General features: G+C 45.8%; 1 protein-coding gene across 1 annotated transcript in view; it reads right to left on the bottom strand.

Annotated features, from left to right (window-relative positions):
- Window positions 1–244: 244 nt before the first annotated feature.
- Window positions 245–22,778, bottom strand: part of COMP (cartilage oligomeric matrix protein) — a 115,377-nt gene continuing 92,843 nt past the window's right edge. Inside the window, exons 16-19 of the mRNA XM_066604595.1 lie at window positions 18,548–18,744; window positions 16,031–16,203; window positions 6,051–6,190; window positions 245–1,429 (exon numbers count right to left, since the gene is read on the bottom strand). Of these exons, the coding sequence (XP_066460692.1) occupies window positions 1,377–1,429; window positions 6,051–6,190; window positions 16,031–16,203; window positions 18,548–18,744 (563 nt within the window). The 3' untranslated portion in view covers window positions 245–1,376. The remainder of the gene's footprint in view (window positions 1,430–6,050; window positions 6,191–16,030; window positions 16,204–18,547; window positions 18,745–22,778) is intronic.

Below are 22,778 nucleotides of genomic sequence, written 5' to 3'. Positions count from 1 at the left end.
TTATTCAGCAATGCCAGGTGTAGCCCGGCAACTAGTCCTGATCCATATGCAATTAACCCAGATCTTTCATTACATGTATGGGCTCCCTCCGAAGAATCTAGGCTAGATAAGGAAGTAGTCTTCTCACACAGGATGTATTCCAAAGAAATTTCACTGCATCTATGAACTGTAATTAAATACAACATATAACGGCAGAAAGATAGGTTTGATCATCAAGGATTTATTGCAAAATAAGATATGCACTTCCCAACATTTGAGTGATTTCAGTAAAAAAAAAAGTTAAACAATAATTCAGAGTCTGAACAAGACCGTTTAAAAGTGTTTTGCATAAAGGTACAAGATGAAGAGCAACAGTTACAACCTCCCGGTGTTTGGAGGACTAAAACTGTTAACTTCACTATACTGATACTGAATACAATGAATGAGGGGCTTATGTACAGAATGTACAGAATGTAGCACAATAGTACTTTGTATACACAGTTTGAGGTTGAAAAATACAGAGAGCATATTGCAGTAATCTGGAGCCGTCGACCACATATCAGTCAGTCACACACAAAAAGTAGGTATTTTAATGAACAATTGACACGATGGGTCATGATCATCTTTACAAGCAAGACTAGTATGCATGTAATGTAATCAGCTCTGAAGTAGACAATCGCTGGCACTGATTGCAATCAAAAAAAGTTACCAAGAAGAAAGATTTTGCAGCACCCAAAATATTAGCTGAACAGAACTATTATTTTAGTTGAAATGAACTTTTATTTCAGCATATTTTCCAAAATATCTGGGGTGCTAGAAGACCTTTCTTGGTAGATAACTGCAGTGGCTTCCTGTTCCTGTGTACCCAGAGGGGAGTAATACAAAGCACATCAGATGAGCTGACTTTGGTTCTGCAATATGGTTTTGACTCTAATGTCAAGATCAAGAATTACTATGATATTTCTGGTCCAACTGAGACACAAAGGCATTAAGGGCTGCTATTAACTAGGCGGCTCTTAAGAACTACAGTAGATGTACAGTAGCTCCCGACAAAGTGCTTCGGAAAGACCACTCTACTGTTTATTGCTGACAGCTGCATGAGATGAGCAATCAGCAACAAAGGGAAGTTAGGATTAGGATTAATGATATATTTATATATACTGTATGGGTATTGCAATGTTTTAAAGCGATACTCATAGCTCAGCTATTCTGTGTAGATGAATATGTATTTATCCTGATAGAGTTCCTATTCGGTTACTTCAATTTCTACTTTTTCTCTTTCCAGATGTGCAGATAAATGTAACTGAGCATTTCAGGCAAGTGAACATATGCAAACTGTATTAGAAGAACTTGCCCTGTGTATTTATACACAGCTTTATCCAAAGTGGTTTTCAACTTCACACTTGAACCCTCTGATCTTTAAATGTCTCATAGTCATTTGGTATGGTATCTGAAGAGTAGAAAATAAAAAGTTTGTTACTGTTTACCACATAACATACAATGTACAGGTTCTGAAAAATGCTGGATCTTTTCTTTTCCAAGTAGCCTGACAAAAATGTTGCTTCACTTTCATATGCTGTAAAGAAACACACACTGGCCATCAAACAATGTTCAGTCTGAGGTTTTGGCTAAGTTTAGCCTCAGACTGGACATGGTATCTGCTCATTGTGAATTGTCATTTGTCTTAGTTAAGGTGGTTTCAGACTGAACGATTATTGTTCAAACAAGGGAAAGTGACCAATAATCGTTTGCTTGTTGGCTCCTGTTTAGACGAAACAATTTGGCACGACCATTCTTTCGGTTCTAAATAGGAAAATACATCTATGTGTATATACTGGGGAGAATCTACCTCACCTCTATGTGTATATACTGAGGAGAATCTACATCACGTCTATGTGTATATATACTAGAGAGAATCTACCTCACCTCTATTTGTATATATACTGAGGAGAATCTACCTCCCCTCTATGTGTATATATACTGAGGAGAATCTATCTCACCTCTATGTGTATATATTGGAGGAGAATCCACCTCCCCTCCATGTGTATATGCTGAAGAGAATCTAACTCACCTCCATGTGTATATATACTGAGGACAATCTACCTCTCCTCTATGTGTATATATACACTGAGGAGAATCTACCTGACCTCTATGTGTATATACTGAGAAAAGTCTACCTGACCTCTATGTATATATATTGAGGAGAATCTACTTGACCTCTATGTGAATATACTGAGGATATTCTACCTGACCTCTATGTGTATATATTGAGGAGAATCTACCTGACCTCTATGTTTGTATACTGCGGAGTATCTACCTCACCTCTGTGTGTATATATTAAGGAGAATCTACTTCACCTCTCTGTGTATATACTGAGGGGAATCTACCTTACCTCTATGAGTATATACTGAGGAGAATCTACCTCACCTCTATGTGTATATACTGAGGATAATCTACCTAACCTCTATGTGTATATATATATATATATATATATATATATATATATACTGAGGAGAATCTACCTCACCTCTATGTGTATATATTGAGGAGAATCTACCTCACCTCTATGTGTATATACTGAGGATAATCTACCTAACCTCTATGTGTATATATATATATATATATATATATATATATATATATATATACTGAGGAGAATCTACCTAACCTCTATGTGTGTGTATATATATATATATATATATATATATACTGAGGAGAATCTACCTCAGCTCTATGTGTATATACTGAGGAGAATCTACCTCAGCTCTATGTGTATATACTGATGAGAATCTATCTCACCTCTTTGTGTATATACTGAGGAGAATCTACCTCATTTCTATGTGAATATGTGAATATACTGAGGAGAATCTACCTGACCTCTATGTGTATATATTGAGGAGAATCTATCTAACCTCTATGTGTATGTATTCTAAGGAGAATCTACCTCACCTTTATGTGTATATACTGAGGAGAATCTACCTCATCTCTATGTGTATATACTGAGGAGAATCTACCAGACCTCTATGTGTATATATTGAGGAGAATCTACCTGACCTATATGTGTATATACTTAGGAGAATCTACCTAAGCTCTATGTGTATGTACTGAGGAGAACCTACCTCAGCTTTATGTGTGTATACTGAGGAAAGTCTAACTGACCTCTGTGTATATACTGAGGAGAATCTAACTCACCTCTATGTGTATATACCGAGGAGAATCTACCTCACCTCTATGTGTAGATACTGAGGAGAATCTACCTCACTTCTATGTGTATATACTGAAGAGAATTTATCTCACCTCTACGTGTATATACTGAGGAGAATCTACCTCACCTCTATGTGTAGATACTGAGGAGAATCTACCTCACTTCTATGTGTATATACTGAAGAGAATTTATCTCACCTCTACGTGTATATACTGAGGAGAATCTACCTCACCTCTATGTGTAGATACTGAGGAGAATCTACCTCACTTCTATGTGTATATACTGAAGAGAATTTACCTCACCTCTACGTGTATATACTGAGGAGAATATATATACAGAGTTATCATTAATAATACATTTACAATGAAAGTCATAATTTTCATTGTGTTTATATCAGGAAACTGTCCTAGACGGAGTTAAGAGTCTTTTACCCAGTGACTTTATGTATTCAGTCTGGATCAAGACAATGTATTCTAGGAAGTTGCATGTCACCCCACCTTTAGCACATGGGGCATCATTTTGTTAAAGTTTAGAACCGCTTTATAGGGTCGTCATATTATTGAAAGTGTGCTCCACTCTGCAGGCACCATGTTTTAGAGAAAAATTAGCTGAGCAGCACAACATTTACTGTGAGGAAATTAGCTTGAGATCGCCTCTGCTGGGGTCAATGGGCACATATCTCCTCAACAGTCAGAAGCGTAGATTAGGTTCTGTTGGTCGGGTCCCGAACAACCCCCCTCCAATGATGATGGGTGCCGTTTAGTTGCCATGACAGCTGGGAGCCTTTGAAGCTGTGGCGTGGCTTGATAGGCTCCCTGTAACATTGCGATATAATATGTTACTCTGAGATTACATCATACTGCAGAAGCGATTAAATGATCACTAGCTTAAGTCCCCTATGGGGACTAAAAGAAAAAGTTTTATCATTGAAAATAAAGATAAAAAAAGTAAAAAAGAAAAAAAACCTTTTACCATATTCATGATAAAAAAAAATCAAAATTGAAAAAGCAAACATAATTGGAATTGCTGCATCAGTAAAACTCTGATCTAATGCACAAAGTCAGAATTGCGCTTTTTAAGGTCAGCCTGTCTCCAAGAAAAAAGGTAATTAAAAAACTTCTATATACTCCAAAGTTGAAATAATATAAACTACAGGTGTCCCGCAAAAAGAAGAGCCCTCACAACTATGTGAATGGGAAAAACAAAGTTATGGCGACAGAAAATATATATTTTTTTCAAAAGCTATATTATTTTTAAAACGTTGTATAGCAAAAAAACAATATAAATTTGATACAGTTGTAATCTTACTGACTCACAGAATAAAGTTATGTCATTTCTGTTGCAGTGTGTACACCGTAGAAGCAAGATGCACTCACAAGGTGGCAGAATTGCTTTTTTTTTCCTTCCATTTCTTTCTACCTTAGAACTTTTTTCAAGTTTTGTGGTACACCATATGGTAATTAGATGGTACCACAGAAAAATACTTGCTCTGCAAAACACAATCTTTCAGACAACTACGTCGGTGCATAAATAAGAGTTTAGATTTTTCGAAAGTGGGAGGAAAAATAGAATATGAAAAAAAGGCAGTGCTTAAGTGGTTAAATAGTCACACACTGGCTAACTTGATCAGCCCGCAGGTGAGTCTCTTCCCTTGCAAGTCCACATAGGAGAGGAGTCTGGGAGAAACATACCTCCCCTTCACAACTACACCGCCATGCTTATTACAATATTTTATGGAAAAGATGCAGTAGAACTTGTGCTTTAGTCATTTAAACATGGGTTCTTTCTATGCTTAGGAGTCCAGTGGGCGGTCCTACTCTGATGGACAGCTATTTCTGCATGCAACAAGCTAATATATAATCTGCTTAGCTTCTCTTGCTCTATACCATGCTGCCCGTAGATTGGAGTGGATGTAAGGGGTTCTCTTTGAATGTATATTTCTTCACTTGTAATGCACTCTATTGTTCACGTTCTCTGTAGTCTCTCTCACACTTATTCATTCAAGCACACTTACATCGGATGTGCGCAGGGTTTGAATGGTGTAAACCTGGGAGCCAAGTCCACTTCATATGCGGCAGGTGGCCACTAAGCCTTTAGATGCTGCAGTCAGCATTGTATTTAGATGATAAAGGGACGTGGTCTCCCTCTGTATCCTGAACGAGCCCTCCCATGCTATTTGTGACCATGTCAGCATGGGGCCCTTTGTAGGCTTACCGCCCTGGCCTTACCAGGGATATTTGTCTTATTAGGCCCTGCCTGTTAGTGGGCTTAAGAACATGCCTATTAGAGATGAGCGAGCGTACTCGGAAAAGCACTACTCGCTCGAGTAATTTGCTTTATCCGTGTATCGCTGTGCTCGTCCCTGAAGATTCGGGTGCCAGCACGGAACGGGGAGCTGCAGGGGAGAGCGGGGAGGAACGGAGGTAAGATCTTTCTCTCCCTCTCTCCCGCCCGCTCTCCCCTGCTCCCCGCTGCGACTCACCTGTCAGCCGCAGCGGCACCCGAATCTTCAGACCCGAGCACAGCGATACTCGGATAAAGCACATTACTCGAGCGAGTAGTGCTTTTCCGAGTACGCTCGCTCATCTCTAATGCCTATAAAAGTACAATCACTGCAATTCTAAAGGACTCTATTGTACAAGTGATCAAATGATCACAAATTTAAATCCCCAAAATGAAAAATGGATGTGTCTTGAAGGGGTTAATCATTCTAATGAAATTGTGTTGAAATTCCAAACAACGTTTCTCCTGAAAAGTAAAATCTCCTAAACTACTCTTTTTCATACATTTTTTGCCTGTTGCAATGTAAATATAATAAAAACTTCTTAAATTCTTATATTAAATTTAAAAACAATTGCCAACTCACCATTACAACGATATCTGAGGTTAGACCAAATGATGTTTTCCTGGGAGAAACAGAAGACCCCAAGACGTCCACCCCTCATAGTGGTGTCCATTATAACCCCCGAATCGGCTACCAACTCTGGACCTTCAAAAAACCTCACCCTGAAAGACAATAACCATATGTGTGATTAAAGTGAAAGCCAACTCACGCCTTGTTTATGGCGGTAGTGCGGAAGATTATACCAAGTAATGCTGGCGGCTATAGTGACTCTATACGGGGAAATACGGTATTACATGATATCTTTGCTGTGACGTGTGGTGTATCTGTTTCTTTAATGAATATAGATCGTAGAGCCTGGAGAACTATGGAGATAGTAGGGATATCTATGTGGGTGCTCTTCCTCTTGTGTGTGTGCAGAGAACTGATGTGAGAGCGTGAGCAACACAGGTGACTCTCTGGAAAAACATGGCCTGTACCCTAAGGCCTCAATCACATGGGCGTTGTTTTCACGGAGTACAGGTGCGTGAAAAAAATTGCGTCTATAAGAACCAATGGTTTCCTATGTTCAAGTGAAGGAATTTTAGATGCACAAAAAACTTGCACCTTCAAAAGATAGGACAGGCATGGCTACAATGCCTGCATCCAAGGTCCATGCTGGGTGAAAAGATAGGACCTGACCTATCTTTGGTGCATGATGCGCAGGCATTTAGCTGTGTCCAATGCTCCGAAAAGAAGATTACAAGTCATTAGGAGTTTTTCCACCAAACAGCAGCGGCGCCATTAAACCCAGAAGCACATTTTAAATGCCCCGCTGTAAACTTCTGTTAGCCCCAGCGGGGATGAGGGGAAGCCCTAGGTGTTCAGTTAATTCCCCCAGGGGTTCCCTTCATCCCCTCGAGACATTTAAAATGTGCTTCTGGGCAGCAAGTTTTAAATGTCCCGCTGCAGTGGGGAATTCCTCCAACCCCGTTGCTGGGTAATTCCCCAGTAGCGGGGGCAGTAGGGAACTTCCTCCACCTCTCTCCCCAACATCGGGTTCCCCAAAGGATTTCTCCATAGCAGGTAGAGAGAGAGTGAGGCTATGGAGGATTAACCCATAGCAGGGAGAGAGAGAGAGCAGGACTATAGGTTAATCCCCCATAGCCCCGCTCTCTCTCTTACTGCTATGGGGAAATCCCAAAGCCCTGCAGGGCTTCTCTTTCTCGCTCCTCCTGGAGCAGCTGCACTTTTTTAATCAACATGCTGCTCCAGTAAAAATAACGCATGAAGATCGGGTCTTCTGTGCGTGAAAAAGTTGCCTGTTCACACAATTTTTAGGTGCAGTATAGCCACAATTTTTTTTTGCGTGCCTATACTGCACTAAAATCAGGCCTGTGTGAAAGAGCCCTAAGGATGATTTGTGCCAGTTACACAACGGGCCCAAGGATCAGTGCTCTGCCGTATCTGCACCATAAGAGTGGAAGAATCGGGCTTCCCAGCTTTTTGTAGTCTGCTGACAGCACAACTGGTACCCGGCTAGAACATCCAATGCAATTTCCCCTCTGTGAGTAAACAGCCCCATGATTTGGATAAACTGTGCTTAAGAGTTTGGAGCGATAGAAAGCAGCTCATGATAATGGACTTTGCAGATTTAATGAACTGCAGCCATGTACGACCTTCTCAATAGTAACTACTGCTGATTCCTTTATACAAACTATAAGTGTATGGGCGAATCTGGGGCCTCAGCATGTGTGGGCATAACACATGTGGTGGTACTTGCTCAGGACGGGAGAAGGATGGTGAAACTGCTACAGAGAGTGAAGCGCCATTTAACAGTTCTTTGGATTACAAATCGCCTACAGTCACTGCAAGGCTCTTTATGTATGCTACAGTGCAGAGTATAATAGGAGTTTCATAAGTGAGGTTGGACCTCAGTAAAAACCAAAATGCATGTACACAAAGTGACTATAGGGGCCATATACAAGCCTGCAAGTCACAATACATTAGGGAAGTTTGGGCTTAAGCATTTAGATACAACTGAGACTTGCCAGTGTGTAATTCAGAGACTTGGAGAACTATAATGTGTTTGTCAGTTGCGGACCATCCTTCGGACAACACTCATTACATCTGGACTGCGTGCGGAAAGCTGTTGGCATTGAGTCGTTATGTACTGATGAAGCACCTTTCTTGTGTCAGTTGAAACACATTGTTGATATTGATATTGTCTGTTGGAACACTGAACATGTTTTTTAGCAGTCATTGTTGCTAGTTAGCGATAGTTAGGATTGAGAAACCAAACTGAATAAGTTACATGATTTTTCTCATCATCTCTGCTTACATAACCATTGCCTTTTATTTTTGTAATTCTGGTGTCCGCTTCGTATCCTGATACCTGCGTCGCCTGCTGCCCCCCACGATGACCGAACATTGTCTGTCTGTCTTTCTGTCTAGTTCTTCATCTACATCATCCAAGCCAAAGTTCCAGGCTATCTGGTGGTTTGGCTGTCATACAATAACCTGTAGCATGATGACTACAGATGAGCGAGCACCAAAATGCTCGGGTGCTCGTTACTCGAGATGAAATTTTCGTGATGCTCGAGGGTTCGTTTCGAGTAACGAACCCCATTGAAGTCAATGGGCGACCCGAGCATTTTTGTATATCGCCGATGCTCGCTAAGGTTTCCATTTGTAAAAATCTGGGCAATTCAAGAAAGTGATGGGAACGACACAGCAACAGATAGGGCAGGCGAGGGGCTACATGTTGGGCTGCATCTCAAGTTCCCAGGTCCCACTATTAAGCCACAATAGCGGCAAGAGTGCCCCCCCCCTCCCAACAATTTTTACTTCTGAAAAGCCCTCATTAGCAATGCATACCTTAACTAAGCACCACATTACCTCCAACAAAGCACCATTACTGCCTGCATGACACTCCGCTGCCACTTCTCCTGGATTACATGCTGCCCAACCCCCCCTCCCCCCCCGCACGACCCAGTGTCCACAGCGCACACCAAAGTGTCCCTGCGCAGCCTTCAGCTGCCCTCATGCCACACCACCCTCATGTCTATTTATAAGCGCGTCTGCCATGAGGAGGAACCGCAGGCCCACACTGCAGAGGGTTGGCACGGCCAGGCAGCGACCCTCTTTAAAAGGGGCGGGGCGACAGCCCATAATGCTGTACAGAAGCAATGAGAAATCCAATCCTGTGCCACCTCCATCAGGAGCTGCACACGTGGGCATAGCAATGGGGAACCCATGTGCCACACACTATACATTCTGTCAAGGTGTCTGCATGCCCCAGTCAGACCGGGGTTTTTTATGAATAGTCACAGGCAGGTACAACTCCGCAATGGGAATTCCGTGTGCACCCACAGCATGGGTGGCTCCCTGGAACCCACCGGCTGTACATTAATAAATCCCATTGCATTGCCCATCACAGCTGAGGTAACGTCAGGTTTAATGCAGGTGGTCTTCGGCCCACACTGCATGCCCCAGTCAGACTGGGGTTCTTTAGAAGTGGACACATGCAGTTACAACTCCGTGTGGACCGACAGCATGGGTGGGTCCCAGGAAGCCACCGGCGGTACATAAATATATCCCATTGCATTGCCCATCACAGCTGAGGTAACGTCCGATTAAATGCCGGTGGTCTTCGGCCCACACTGCATTCCCCAGTCAGACTACGGTTCTTTAGAAGTGGACACATGCAGTTACAACTCCGTGTGGACCAACAGCATGGGTGGGTCCTAGGAAGCCACCGGTGTTACATAAATATATCCCATTGCATTGCCCATCACAGCTGAGGTAACGTCAGGTTTAATGCAGGTGGTCTTCGGCCCACACTGCATGCCCCAGTCAGACTGGGGTTCTTTAGAAGTGGACACATGCAGTTACAACTCCGTGTGGACCGACAGCATGGGTGGCTCCCTGGAACCCACCGGCAGTACATAAATATATCCCATTGCAGTGCCCAGCACAGCTGAGGTAACGTCAGCTTTAATGCAGGTGGGCTAAAAATTACTAGGATTACAATGTAGGCGAGGGCCCAAAAAAATTGGTGTACCAACAGTACAAATGTACTTCAGAAAAATTGCCCATGCCCAACCAAGAGGGCAGGTGAAACCCATTAATCGCTTTGGTTAAGGTGGCTTAATTTGTAACTAGGCCTGTAGGCGGCCCAGTTAAAATAAAAATTGGTTCAGGTGCAAGTTTCAACGCTTTATTGAATTGAGAATTGAAACGTATAAACATTGTTTACAAAAGTTATATGACTGAGCCTTGTGGGCCTCAGAAAAATTGCCCGTTCGGCGTGATTACGTGAGGTTTCAGGAGGAGGAGCAGTAGGAGGAGGATGAATATAATACACAGATTGATGAAGCTAAAAGGTCCCCGTTTTTTATGGTGATAGAGAATGATGCTTCCATCCGCGGGTGCAGCCTACGTATTGTTTAGGTATCGCTGCTGTCTGCTGGTGGAGAAGAGAACTCTGGGGAAATCCAGGCTTTGTTCATCTTTATGAGTGTAAGCCTGTCGGCACTGTCGGTTAACAGGCGGGTACGCTTATCCGTGATGATTCCCCCAGCCACACTAAACACCCTCTCTGACAAGACGCTAGCCGCAGGACAAGCAAGCACCTCCAGGGCATACAGCGCGAGTTCAGGCCACGTGTCCAGCTTCGACACCCAGTAGTTGTAGGGGGCAGAGGCATCACGGAGGACGGTCGTGCAATTGGCTACGTATTCCCTCACCATCCTTTTACAGTGCTCCCGCCGACTCAGCCTTGACTGGGGAGCGGTGACACAGTCTTGCTGGGGAGCCATAAAGCTGTCAAAGGCCGTGTTCCCCTGCCTGTGCTGTACATGCTGCCTGATCTCTGCGCCTCCCCTGCTACCTGGCCCTCGGAACTGTGTCTTCTGCCACTAGCGCTGTCGGATGGGAATTTTACCATCAGTTTGTCCGCCAGGGTCCTGTGGTATAGCATCACTCTCGAAGCCCTTTCCTCTTCGGGTATGAGAGTGGAAAGGTTCTCCTTATAGCGTGGGTCGAGCAGTGTGTACACCCAGTAATCCGTAGTGGCCAGAATGCGTGTAACACGAGGGTCACGAGAAAGGCATCCTAACATGAAGTCAGCCATGTGTGCCAGGGTACCTGTACGCAACTCATGGCTGTCCTCACTAGGAAGATCACTTTCAGAATCCTCCTCCTCCTCAGGCCATACACGCTGAAAGGATGACAGGCAAGCAGCATGGGTACCCTCAGCAGTGGGCCAAGCTGTCTCTTCCCCCTCCTCCTCATCTTCCTCCTCCTTCTCCTCCTCCTCCTCACCGCGCTGAGATATAGACAGGAGGGTGCTCTGACTATCCAGCGACATACTGTCTTCCCCCGCCTCCGTTTCCGAGCGCAAAGCGTCTGCCTTTATGCTTCGCAGGGAACTTCTCAAGAGGCATAGCAGAGGAATGGTGACGCTAATGATTGCAGCATCGCCGCTCACCATCTGGGTAGACTCCTCAAAGTTTCCAAGGACCTGGCAGATGTCTGCCAACCAGGCCCACTCTTCTGTAAAGAATTGAGGAGGCTGACTCCCACTACGCCGCCCATATTGGAGTTGGTATTCCACTATAGCTCTACGCTGCTCATAGAGCCTGGCCAACATGTGGAGCGTAGAGTTCCACCGTGTGGGCACGTCGCACAGCAGTCGGTGCACTGGCAGATTAAACCGATGTTGCAGGGTGCGCAGGGTGGCAGCGTCCGTGTGGGACTTGCGGAAATGTGCGCTGAGCCGGCGCACCTTTCCGAGCAGGTCTGACAAGCGTGGGTAGCTTTTCAGAAAGCGCTGAACCACCAAATTAAAGACGTGGGCCAGGCATGGCACGTGCGTGAGGCTGCCGAGCTGCAGAGCCGCCACCAGGTTACGGCCGTTGTCACACACGACCATGCCCGGTTGGAGGCTCAGCGGCGAAAGCCAGCGGTCGGTCTGCTCTGTCAGACCCTGCAGCAGTTCGTGGGCCGTGTGCCTCTTCTCTCCTAAGCTGAGTAGTTTCAGCACGGCCTGCTGACGCTTGGCCACCGCTGTGCTGCCACGCCGCGTGACACCGACAGCTGGCGACGTGCTGCTGCTGACACATCTTGATTGTGAGACAGAGGTTGCGTAGGAGGAGGAGGGTGGTTTAGTGGAGGAAGCATACAATGCCGCAGATACCACCACCGAGCTGTGGCCCGCAATTCTGGGGGTGGGTAGGACGTGAGCGGTCCCAGGCTCTGACTCTGTCCCAGCCTCCACTAAATTCACCCAATGTGCCGTCAGGGAGATATAGTGGCTCTGCCCGCCTGTGCTTGTCCATGTGTCCGTTGTTAAGTGGACCTTGGCAGTAACCGCGTTGGTGAGGGCGTGTACAATGTTGCGGGAGACGTGGTCGTGCAGGGCTGAGACGGCACATCGGGAAAAGTAGTGGCGACTGGGAACCGAATAGCGGTGGGCCGCCGCCGCCATCATGTTTTTGAAAGCCTCCGTTTCCACAAGCCTATACGGCAGCATCTCCAGGCTGATCAATTTGGCTATGTGCATGTTTAACGCTTGAGCATGCGGGCGCGTGGTAGCGTACTTGCGCTTGCGCTCAAACACTTGCGCTAGCGACGGCTGGACGGTGCGCTGACAGACATTGGTGGATGGGGCCGAGGACAGCGGAGGTGAGGGTGTGGGTGCAGGCCGGGAGACGGTCATGTCTGTGTCCTGAGAGGGGGGTTGGATCTCAGTGGCAGGTTGGGGCACAGGGGGAGAGGCAGTGGTGCAAACCGGAGGCGGTGAACGGCCTTCGTCCCACCTTGTGGGGTGCTTGGCCATCATATGCCTGCGCATGCTGGTGGTGGTGAGGCTGGTGGTGGTGGCTCCCCGGCTGATCTTGGCGCGACAAAGGTTGCACACCACTGTTCGTCGGTCGTCTGCACTCTCAGTGAAAAACTGCCAGACCTTTGAGCACCTCGGCCTCTGCAGGGTGGCATGGCGCGAGGGGGCGCTTTGGGAAACAGTTGGTGGATTATTCGGTCTGGCCCTGCCTCTACCCCTGGCCACCGCACTGCCTCTTCCAACCTGCCCTGCTGCTGCACTTGGCTCCCCCTCTGAAGACCTGTCCTCAGTAGGCTTAGCAAACCAGGTGGGGTCAGTCACCTCATCGTCCTGCTGCTCTTCCTCCGAATCCTCTGTGCGCTCCTCCCTCGGACTTACTGCAATTACTACTACCTGAGTGATAGACAACTGTGTCTCATCGTCGTCGTCCTCCTCACCCACTGAAAGCTCTTGAGACAGTTGCCGGAAGTCCCCAGCCTCATCCCCCGGACCCCGGGAATTTTCCAAAGGTTGGGCATCGGTCACGACAAACTCCTCCGGTGGGATAGAAACCATTGCTGCCCATTCTGGGCAGGGGCCTGAGAACAGTCCCTGGGAGTCTGCCTGCTCCTCAGAATGTGTCATTGTAATGGAGTGAGGAGGCTGGGAGGAAGGAGGAGCAGCAGCCAGAGGATTCAGAGTTGCAGCAGTGGACGGCGCAGAACTCTGGGTGGTCGATAGATTGCTGGATGCACTTTCTGCCATCCATGATAGGACCTGCTCACACTGCTCATTTTCTAATAAAGGTCTACCGCGTGGACCCATTAATTGTGAGATTAATCTTGGGACGCCAGAAACGTGCCTCTCTCCTAATCCCGCAGCAGTCGGCTGCGATACACCTGGATCAGGAGCTCGGCCTGTGCCCACACCCTGACTTGGGCCTCCGCGTCCTCGCCCGCGTTCACGTCCTCTAGGCCTACCCCTACCCCTCAGCATGGTGTATTACCAGTAGTGCAGAAACAGAACACTGTAATTAAATGTGCCGCTTATTGGCTTGTGGTTGGAGGCTGACTTCGCTTACAGAACGCACAGCAGAGCCAGGAAAGAATTTTGCGCAACCCTGTAGTGAGACGTAGGTGCGTATGACTGAGCTAATGGAATTCACAGCGCAGAAGCAGTCAAGTGTCCAAAGTCAAGTCAAGTAGGCCTTAAGTGTTTTGCTTCTATTTTTTTAAAGGCTGAGCTGAGACAGCAGACAGATACTGTAGGCAGCGTATATATGTATAGTGTTTCCCTCTGGACGGGATGATGGTGGTGATGTAACGGGCAACGCAGAGCCAGGAAAGAATTTTGCGCAAGCCTGCTGTAACACTTAGCTGCGTATTAATTAGGACTACTACCCCCAGCAGAGACGCAGTACACTCAAGACGGTCACAGGCAGCCCAAAGATAGTATTTTTCCCAAATTTTTTTGAAAAAGCCCACTGCCTATATAGACAGTATATCTCTTTCACCTTTCCCACTGTCCCTGCCTCACCACTACTGGCCCTATACTATGTAAAATTACTGCAGACTGTTTCCCTCTGGACAGGATGACGGCGGTGATGTAACAGGCAACGCAGAGCCAGGAAACACTTTTGCGCAAGCCTGCTGTAACACTTAGCTGCGTATTAATTAGGACTACTACCCCCAGCAGAGACGCAGTACACTGAGGACGGTCACAGGCAGCCCAAATATATATATTTTTCCCAAATTTGTTTGAAAAAGCCCACTGCCTATATAGACAGTATATGTCTTTCACCTTTCCCACTGTCCCTGCCTCACCAGTACTGGCCCTATACTATGTACAATGACTGCAGACTGAGGACGCAATGCTTTGCACGGCCGATATACAAAAAAAAAATAATTGTGCAACACTGGTAAAAGCAGCCTCAACAGTACTGCACACGGTCAGATGTGGCCCTAAGAAGGACCGTTAAGTTCTTGAAGCCTAAAATCACTCCTAACACTCTCCCTATAGCAGCTCCGGCATCAACAACACTTTCCCTGATCTATGTCAGAATGCATCTGTGGGAAGCCGTGGGAGGGGCCCATTTAAATACTCGGGTGACACCTGATCTCCCCAGCCACTCACTGCAGGGGGGTGGTATAGGGCTTGAACGTCGCAGGGGGAAGTTGTAATGCCTTCCCTGTCTTTCTATTGGCCAGAAAAGCGCGCTAACGTCTCAGAGATGAAAGTGAAAGTAACCCGAACATCGCGTGGTGCTCACCTCGAGTAACGAGCATCTCAAACACGCTAATACTCGAACGAGCATCAAGCTCGGACGAGTACGTTCGCTCATCTCTAATGATGACCAATATACATACAAGGAAGATGCAGAAAATGTGAAATTCAATGCTGCCTGTGTGTCAGCAACAGATTGCTCTCTCGATGAGCAGATTGTGTCTTGTAATGTTATTTCATGGAATTACTAGAGGATTTCTGAGAAAATCACGTGCTTACAAGTAGTTTATATCAATAGGGTCTCCTTTCCCTTCCTCCTGTGGCTGCCACTAAGGTTGGGCTCACACGTGTGTAATTTAATTGCACGCGGTGAATGGAGTCAATGAAAGTACATTGATTTTCATTGATCTAGTCACACTTGTGTATATTCATTGCATGTAATCCACGCATAACAATGTACACAGCATGTTCTACTTTATTACACATGCTCAGCCCTATGGTTCTCTATGGGTGTGTATAAAAACAATGTACATACGCAATTATAACGCGTATGTTTGGCGTTTTTACACAACGTTGCTTAGAGACAAGACAAGGAAAGTGTAAAAAGAGAACAAATGATGAAGCCGGTGCTGGAGAAAGCGGTAATCCACAGCACCACACATTGGTGAAACGCTGTGTTTTATATGCAGTGTTTTACCTTACGGTTGTGTTAGTCCGGCCTTATGCTACAATTTTTGATGATTTCCTGCTACAAAATAACAACATTGCTTAACAATTACACTGCTTGAAATTTAAGCTTTTGGCGTAATATACAGCAGCTTCCCAGCTCCAGTTCTCAAGAACCCCAACAGGTAGTCTTACAGAGGGGTAGTTTTTGGCTGCATAATTTCTACAGCTGAAAAGGCAATCTCAAATCATGACCTGTTGGTGGTACTTGAGGACTCGAGATGAGAAATACAATACCTGATGCAATACATACCTGATGTATCCTACTGAGGGCCTATGTTGTAAGGACCAACGGTATGATGTCTTATCTTTCCATCCTACATTTCTTGGATCTTTCCATAACAGTTTGACTTGGTTCACTGAATCACCTGTGTGCCACAAGGAGTTCCTGAGATGCTCCCCAGGTCCAGTTGTTGATTTGACAGCCTGTTATAAAACAGTAAATGATATTTAAATATTTAGACATGCGCAAATGTATTATGTGGTCAGGGACAGGTTAAACTTATTAATCGGAATATATGTACCAAACATTACTATTTAAGACCCGAGTTGCTCTAGAGGAAGGTAAAAGGCATCCTTGAGCAGCAGAGACCAGTTGACCATAAGGTGGAAAAAAGATCCCTTCCTACATTAATAGCAGTGAGGTTTGGGCTAACACTACCAGTTTCAGGTAAAGCGCACAACTCAAACTAGATGATGCAGCCATTGTGTAGCTACTGCATGTTGCACAAACGTTGCACCAAAAAGGTAACTTCTACGCATTTTCCTGCTGCACAAGCATTAAGTTGCAAGGGGCGACAATTCCACCACAACATTCACTACAACTTTTTGTAAGATCACTTTAACTATCAAGCCACAACTGCAATCCAGAGGAATACTTTGGGCCCTTTTACATGCAACGATTATCGTTCAAAAATTGTTGGATCCTTTGAATTTGAACAATAATTGTTCAGTTTAAACACAGCCAACAATTGAATGACGAACGAGAATTAATTCGTTGTCCATCTTATGCAGACATAAAAGTCAGTTGTTCGCAACTTGTTACGTGTAAAAAGTGAACGTTCAAGTCATTCACATTTACTGGTGCAGTGCCTTGTATGACCAACGATCGAGCGAGTGACGGAAGAATGCAAACATTTATCTACATGGGGAAGCTGACAGCATTTTAAAGCACAGAACTATCACTGTCCGCTCCTTCACTCTTTAGAACAATTTTTCACTCCATGGAAAAGGAACCTTTGGTTTGCATGAACCCTAAATGGCCAGAAGTATGTGAACGCTCCTCATAATTGAGTTGGTGTTTCAGCCATTGCAAAGAGGTGTATAAAATCATGCACACAGCTATATAATCTCCATAGATAAATATTGATAGCTGTATGGGTTATACTGACATTCTCAGTGACTTAAAATATGGCACTGCCTTTAGATGCCACCTTTGCCACAAGTTAGCATGGGAAACTTCGGATGTTCTAGATCTGCTCCAGTCATCTGTAAGTGCTATTGTTGTGACATGGAATATCTAGGAATAACCACTCAGCCGCTTGGTCACAACAATAGCACTTAGCACAACAATAGCACCAAGAGATCACACAAAGTCACAAAGTGGGTCTGCCAAGTGCTGAAGCGTATGACATCAGCACAAAAACTGCATCGGGAGTTTTGTGAAATGCCACGTACAAGCCTAAGACGTGCAATGCCAATGAACCCTAGAAGAGTTGGAACATGTTTTCTGGGGTGATGTATAACATGTTATCTTCTGTCCCAGTGTGGAGGCTGCTGGGAGAGCTCTACCTACCATAATGAAATGTGGTTTGGTGGAGGAAGGGTAATGGCTCGGCATTGTTCCTAATTGTTTGGGCTCTTCCCCATATATATCCAGGGTAGTGTTAATGTTATAGCATACAGAGACATTTTACACTATAGCATGTTGTCAACTTTATGACTATAGTTTGTGGAATACCCTTTTTGCTTAAAACATGCCCCTGTGCACAAATCAAGGTCCATAAAGACATACTGCAGTGTGATGAGCTTGGTGTAGAAAGACTTGAGTAGCCCCCACAGTACTGATCTCCACTTTTGCGATGAATTGGAACACTTACTGCAATCCAGATCTTCTCATCCAACATCAGTGACCTCCGAACCTCATAGATGCTCTTCTGGCTGAAGGGGCTGTTGTAGTCTCAAAAGTTGTCCTGGCTCCATATTAACAGCCATGTTTTTGGAGTGTGATGTCTAATAAGCTCATATAGGTGTCATGTCCAAGTGGCCATATAGTATAACTCAGTACATTCTTGTTCGCTGTATTTGTCACTTGACAGATACAGTTAGACAGTTGTGCTACAAAGGGTCGCAGTGGTACCCTCGCCTAAATAGTGCCACTCCATTAATTCCTATGGATATCCCTATTGTGCACACCATTCTGAATTTAAAGTCACGGAGTATCCTAAGGGAATTGTACATATTCGGTTTCTCAGATATCTATAGGAGACCTATGACGTACAGTATATGCTGCAATGGGGTTAAGAGATTAGCACAGATATAACACTATATTGACTGTTCGGAATGTTTTCTTCAAATTTTATTCCATTAGTTTTACATCTTAAAACTATCCAGCTTTACATCAGTACAAAGTAATTAGAACAAAGGCAATCCTCTAGCTGTAAAGCTGGAATCACTACATTTATTTTTTTATGCAAGTGCTTCTTCCTTCTATTTTAATTTCGGGTTTTCCAACCCCTGGGGACCCTATAAGCTAGACGCTCCATCTTACCTTTAGCTGGATGCCAGGCTCGGCCACCGCTCTGAAGGGGTTTGCCTGCCAATATGTTTGTTCCATCTGTTTCCACATTACAGCATAGAAACTGGAGCTGTCCTGATAGCCAAATATAAATCCAGCGTAATCATCATCTGTCTCTGTGTTAACATGAAATGTGCCTTCAAAGTCCACTCCATTAAATGCTGTGTAACCTGAACACGGACAATAGACACAAAATGTTAACAATTTTGTCAGTTTGCCCATTTCTGCTGCGCTATTTTGAGGCTCTTTTTAATAGCACCAGATGTTAGTTTAGTCGCTGATTCATCTATGGGAATCAATAACATATAAGGCATTAAGGCCAGAGTATAGGACAAGGAGAATAGTGTATGTAAGATGTCTCCAAAACTATATTATACAACTAGACTCCGGCGCGTACCCCTGTGGTAATATACCTCCGCTCATCAGGGAGGTAAAGCAAAAGCAACGTCAGAAGAAAAGAAAATGGTGCAAAATGAGACCATATGCAATATGATGCGACAGACAGATGTTGCTGTGAAGGCAATGCTTGTGTGCCCAGATATTAAAGGGAACCTGTCACCGGCTATGAGAACCATAAACTAAGTTATAGTAACCATAGCATAGGGGCCCGGGGAGGTGTTTTTTATAATTACTCGCCTCTCAGTGCCTGAGCTGTCAGCCCCATAAGCCGGCATGCGGACCATGCCATTGGACTCAAGGCTACAGGCTGTGTCTGGGCACTTCCATTAAGATCAATGAGAGGGCTCGCACGCGACTTGCAACTTTGAGTTTGATGCCTTGGTGTATGCATTGATTTTTGGGGCTGACAGCGCAGGCACCAGCAAGCAGGTTAGTATAAAAAATACTCCTCAGACTCCTGGGAACCCGCCCTAAGAGACCTAACTTAGATTATGGTGCTCATGGCTGGTGACAGCTGCCCTTTAATTACAGAAATCTATGTCCAAGGTATTATAACAAGCTGGACTTTACATCAGTTGGCTAGTTACCATACCTGGGCCATAGATTTCTTTAACCAATATCTTGGAAATACAGCTTTTTTCCCCTCTATAAATGAAAAATACCAGACCAGCTTCTAAAAGATCTTCTCCTTTATTTCTATATTTGTTAAAATATCCTGATTAGAGATGAGCGAGCATACTCGTCCGAGCTTGATACTCGTTCGAGTATTAGGGTGGTCGAGATGCTCGTTACTCGAGACGAGTACCACGCGATGTTCGGGTTACTTTCACTTTCATCTCTGAGACATTAGTGCGCTTTTCTGGCCAATAGAAAGACAGGGAAGGCATTACAACTTCCTCCTGTGATGTCCCAGCCCTATACCACCCCCCCTGCAGTGAGTGGCTGGCGAGATCAGGTGTCACCCGAGTATTTAAATCTGCCCCGCCCGCGGCTCGCCACAGATGCATTCTGACATAGATCAGGGACAGTGCTGCTGATGCCAGAGCTGCTATAGGGAGAGTGTTAGGAGTTATTTTAGGCTTCAAGAATCCCAACGGTCCTTCTTTGGCTATAGTCAGAAATCGCAGATCGCACCTATCTGCAATCTGCGATTCCTGTTCTCTTCTCTATATGCGCTCAATGGGGCTGGCGGCAGCAGCGCCGACCCCATTGAGAACATATAGAAGACAAATCATTCTTCTCTGCCACAGCTGTAACAGCTGTGGCAGAGAAGAACGATGTTTGCCCATTGAATTCAATGGAGCCGGCAATACAGCAGGTTCCACTGAAAGCAATGGGCTGCCGGCGTGCGCGGGATGAATTGTCGGGAAGGGCTTAAAATAGAAGCCCTTCCCTGCAATTCATCCAGAAATGTGTTAAAATAAAAAAAAAATATATACTTACCTTGTCCCGGCAGACGGAGTTCAGCCGCGGCGGCCGGCAGTGGGTGTGAAGGGGGTGTGAGTCAGACCTGCCTCTGATTGGCTCAGTGGGTGTGAAGGGGGTGTGACTCCGTCTGCCGGGACAAGGTAAGTATATATATTTTTTTTATTTTTACACATTTCTGGATGAATTGCAGGGAAGGGCTTATATATTTAAGCCCTTCCCGACAATTCATCCCGCGCACGCCGGCAGCCCATTGCTTTCAGTGGAACCGGCTATAAGCATGTAACCCAGGAGAAGTGGCAGCAGAGTGTCATGCAGGCAGTGATTGTGCTTTGTTGGAGGTAGTGTGGTGCTTAGCTAAGGTATGCATTGCTAATGAGGGTTTTTCAGAAGTAAAAGTTGTTGGGAGGGGGGGGGCCCACTCTTGCCGCTATTGTGGCTTAATAGTGGGACCTGGGAACTTGAGATGCAGCCCAACATGTAGCCCCTCGCCTGCCCTATCCGTTGCTGTGTAGTTCCCATCACTTTCTTGAATTGCCCAGATTTTCACACATGAAAACCTTAGCGAGCATCGGCTATATACAAAAATGCTCGGATCGCCCATTGACTTCAATGGGGTTCGTTACTCGAAACGAACCCTCGAGCATCGCGATAATTTTGTCCCGAGTAACGAGCACCCGAGCATTTTGGTGCTCGCTCATCTCTAATCCTGATGAAATGTATCCGCATACACTTTATGCCCCCCGCAGCATATGCACTTCAAAGCTCTAAGGCTTCTTGATCACAGCATGGTGGGCAAAAACATCACAGTTCCGTTAAAAGCCCCATTTCAACAAGGTGTAACAAGCTCATCCTTGGTGGATACCTCATCTCTTTGGAGATTCTTTATTAGTTTTCCTCTATAGCAGTATTGCCCAAATTCCAGTCCTCATGACTTCCCCCAACAGGTCAGATTATCAGGATTTCCTCAGTATTGCACAGGGGATGTAATTATTGTCGGCGCCTCAGACATTGCCACAGGGGTTCTCCCTATAGCACATGTGTCAAACACAAGGCCCGCGGGCCGAATCCGGCCCGCTGCCTTGTGTTATGTGGCCCGCGGCGTGCCGACACCGCTCGCCACTGCAGCGATTACCAGCTGGGGTGCCGCAGCTTCCTGCTGGTAATCACGCCGGCAGCGCTGATCCCGGCGCACACTGACGTCAGTGTGCAGCCAGGATCCTCCTCCCCGAGTCCCCTGCTCTTCAGTTCCGCAGGAGAGGACTCGGGGAGAAAGCATTCCGGGCTACACACTGACGTCAGTGTGCATCCGGGAATCAGCGCGACAAGAGGAAGAGCGGCGCTGACAGCAGGGAGGAGGTAAGTAGATGGGTTGGGGGGGGGGGTTGCTTATTATTGTTAATGAAAGGGCTTATTACTGGGGGGGTGGGGTATTATTGTTACTGGGGGGGCTTATTATTGCTAATGAAAGGGCTTATTACTGGGGGGGTATTTTTGTTACTGTGGGGGCTTATTACTGGGGGGTTATTACTGGGGGGGGCTTATTATTGTTACTGAGGGGGCTTATTACTGGGGGGTCATTACTGGGGCGGGGCTTATTATTGTTACTGAGGGGGCTTCTTACTGGGGGGGGCTTTTTACTGGGGGGGGGCTTCTTATTGTTGCTGGGCGGGGGCTTCTTATTGTTGCTGAGGGGGGCTTCGTATTGTTGCTGAGGGGGGGCTTATTACTATTACTGAGGGGAGCTTATTATTACTGAGGGGGGCTCATTACTGAAGGGGGCTTATTACTAGGAATCAGCGTGAGAAGAGGAGGAGCGGCGCTGACAGCAGGGAGGAGGTAAGTAGATGGGTTGGGGGGCGCTTATTATTGTTACTGAAAGGGCTTATTACTGGGGGGGTTATTATTGTTACTGAGGGGGCTTATTACTGGGGGGTCATTACTGAGGGGGGGCTTCTTATTGGGAGGGGGGCTTCTTCTTGTTGCTGGGGGGGCTTCTTCTTGTTGCTGGGGGGGGGGGGCTTCTTCTTGTTGCTGGGGGGGCGCTCCTTCTTGTTGCTGGGGGGGGGGGGGTTAACGTTGCTATTGGGGTATTACTACCGATTAATATTACTAATTGGACCACTGTGGGGGTCATTATTTTTACTGGGGCCACTATCAGGGTCACTATTAGGGCTCATTCACACGGGTGTAATTGTATTATGGTCGCGCAAATACGCTGCGTATTTGTGCTATCGAAAATCGCTTCGGCCTGTAGATTTGCGTTTGCAAAAATGAACGCACGTGGGCCCATTGAAATGGTGCGCAAATATGCAGTTTCCTGCGCATTCACCACATAGGTTTCCTGCGCATTCACCATGTATTTGCGCGGCCCATGCAC

This window comes from Eleutherodactylus coqui, chromosome 5 (genome assembly GCF_035609145.1).
Source record: "Eleutherodactylus coqui strain aEleCoq1 chromosome 5, aEleCoq1.hap1, whole genome shotgun sequence".
Lineage (NCBI taxonomy): Eukaryota > Metazoa > Chordata > Amphibia > Anura > Eleutherodactylidae > Eleutherodactylus > Eleutherodactylus coqui.
This window is presented reverse-complemented; position numbering and strand designations above follow the sequence as displayed.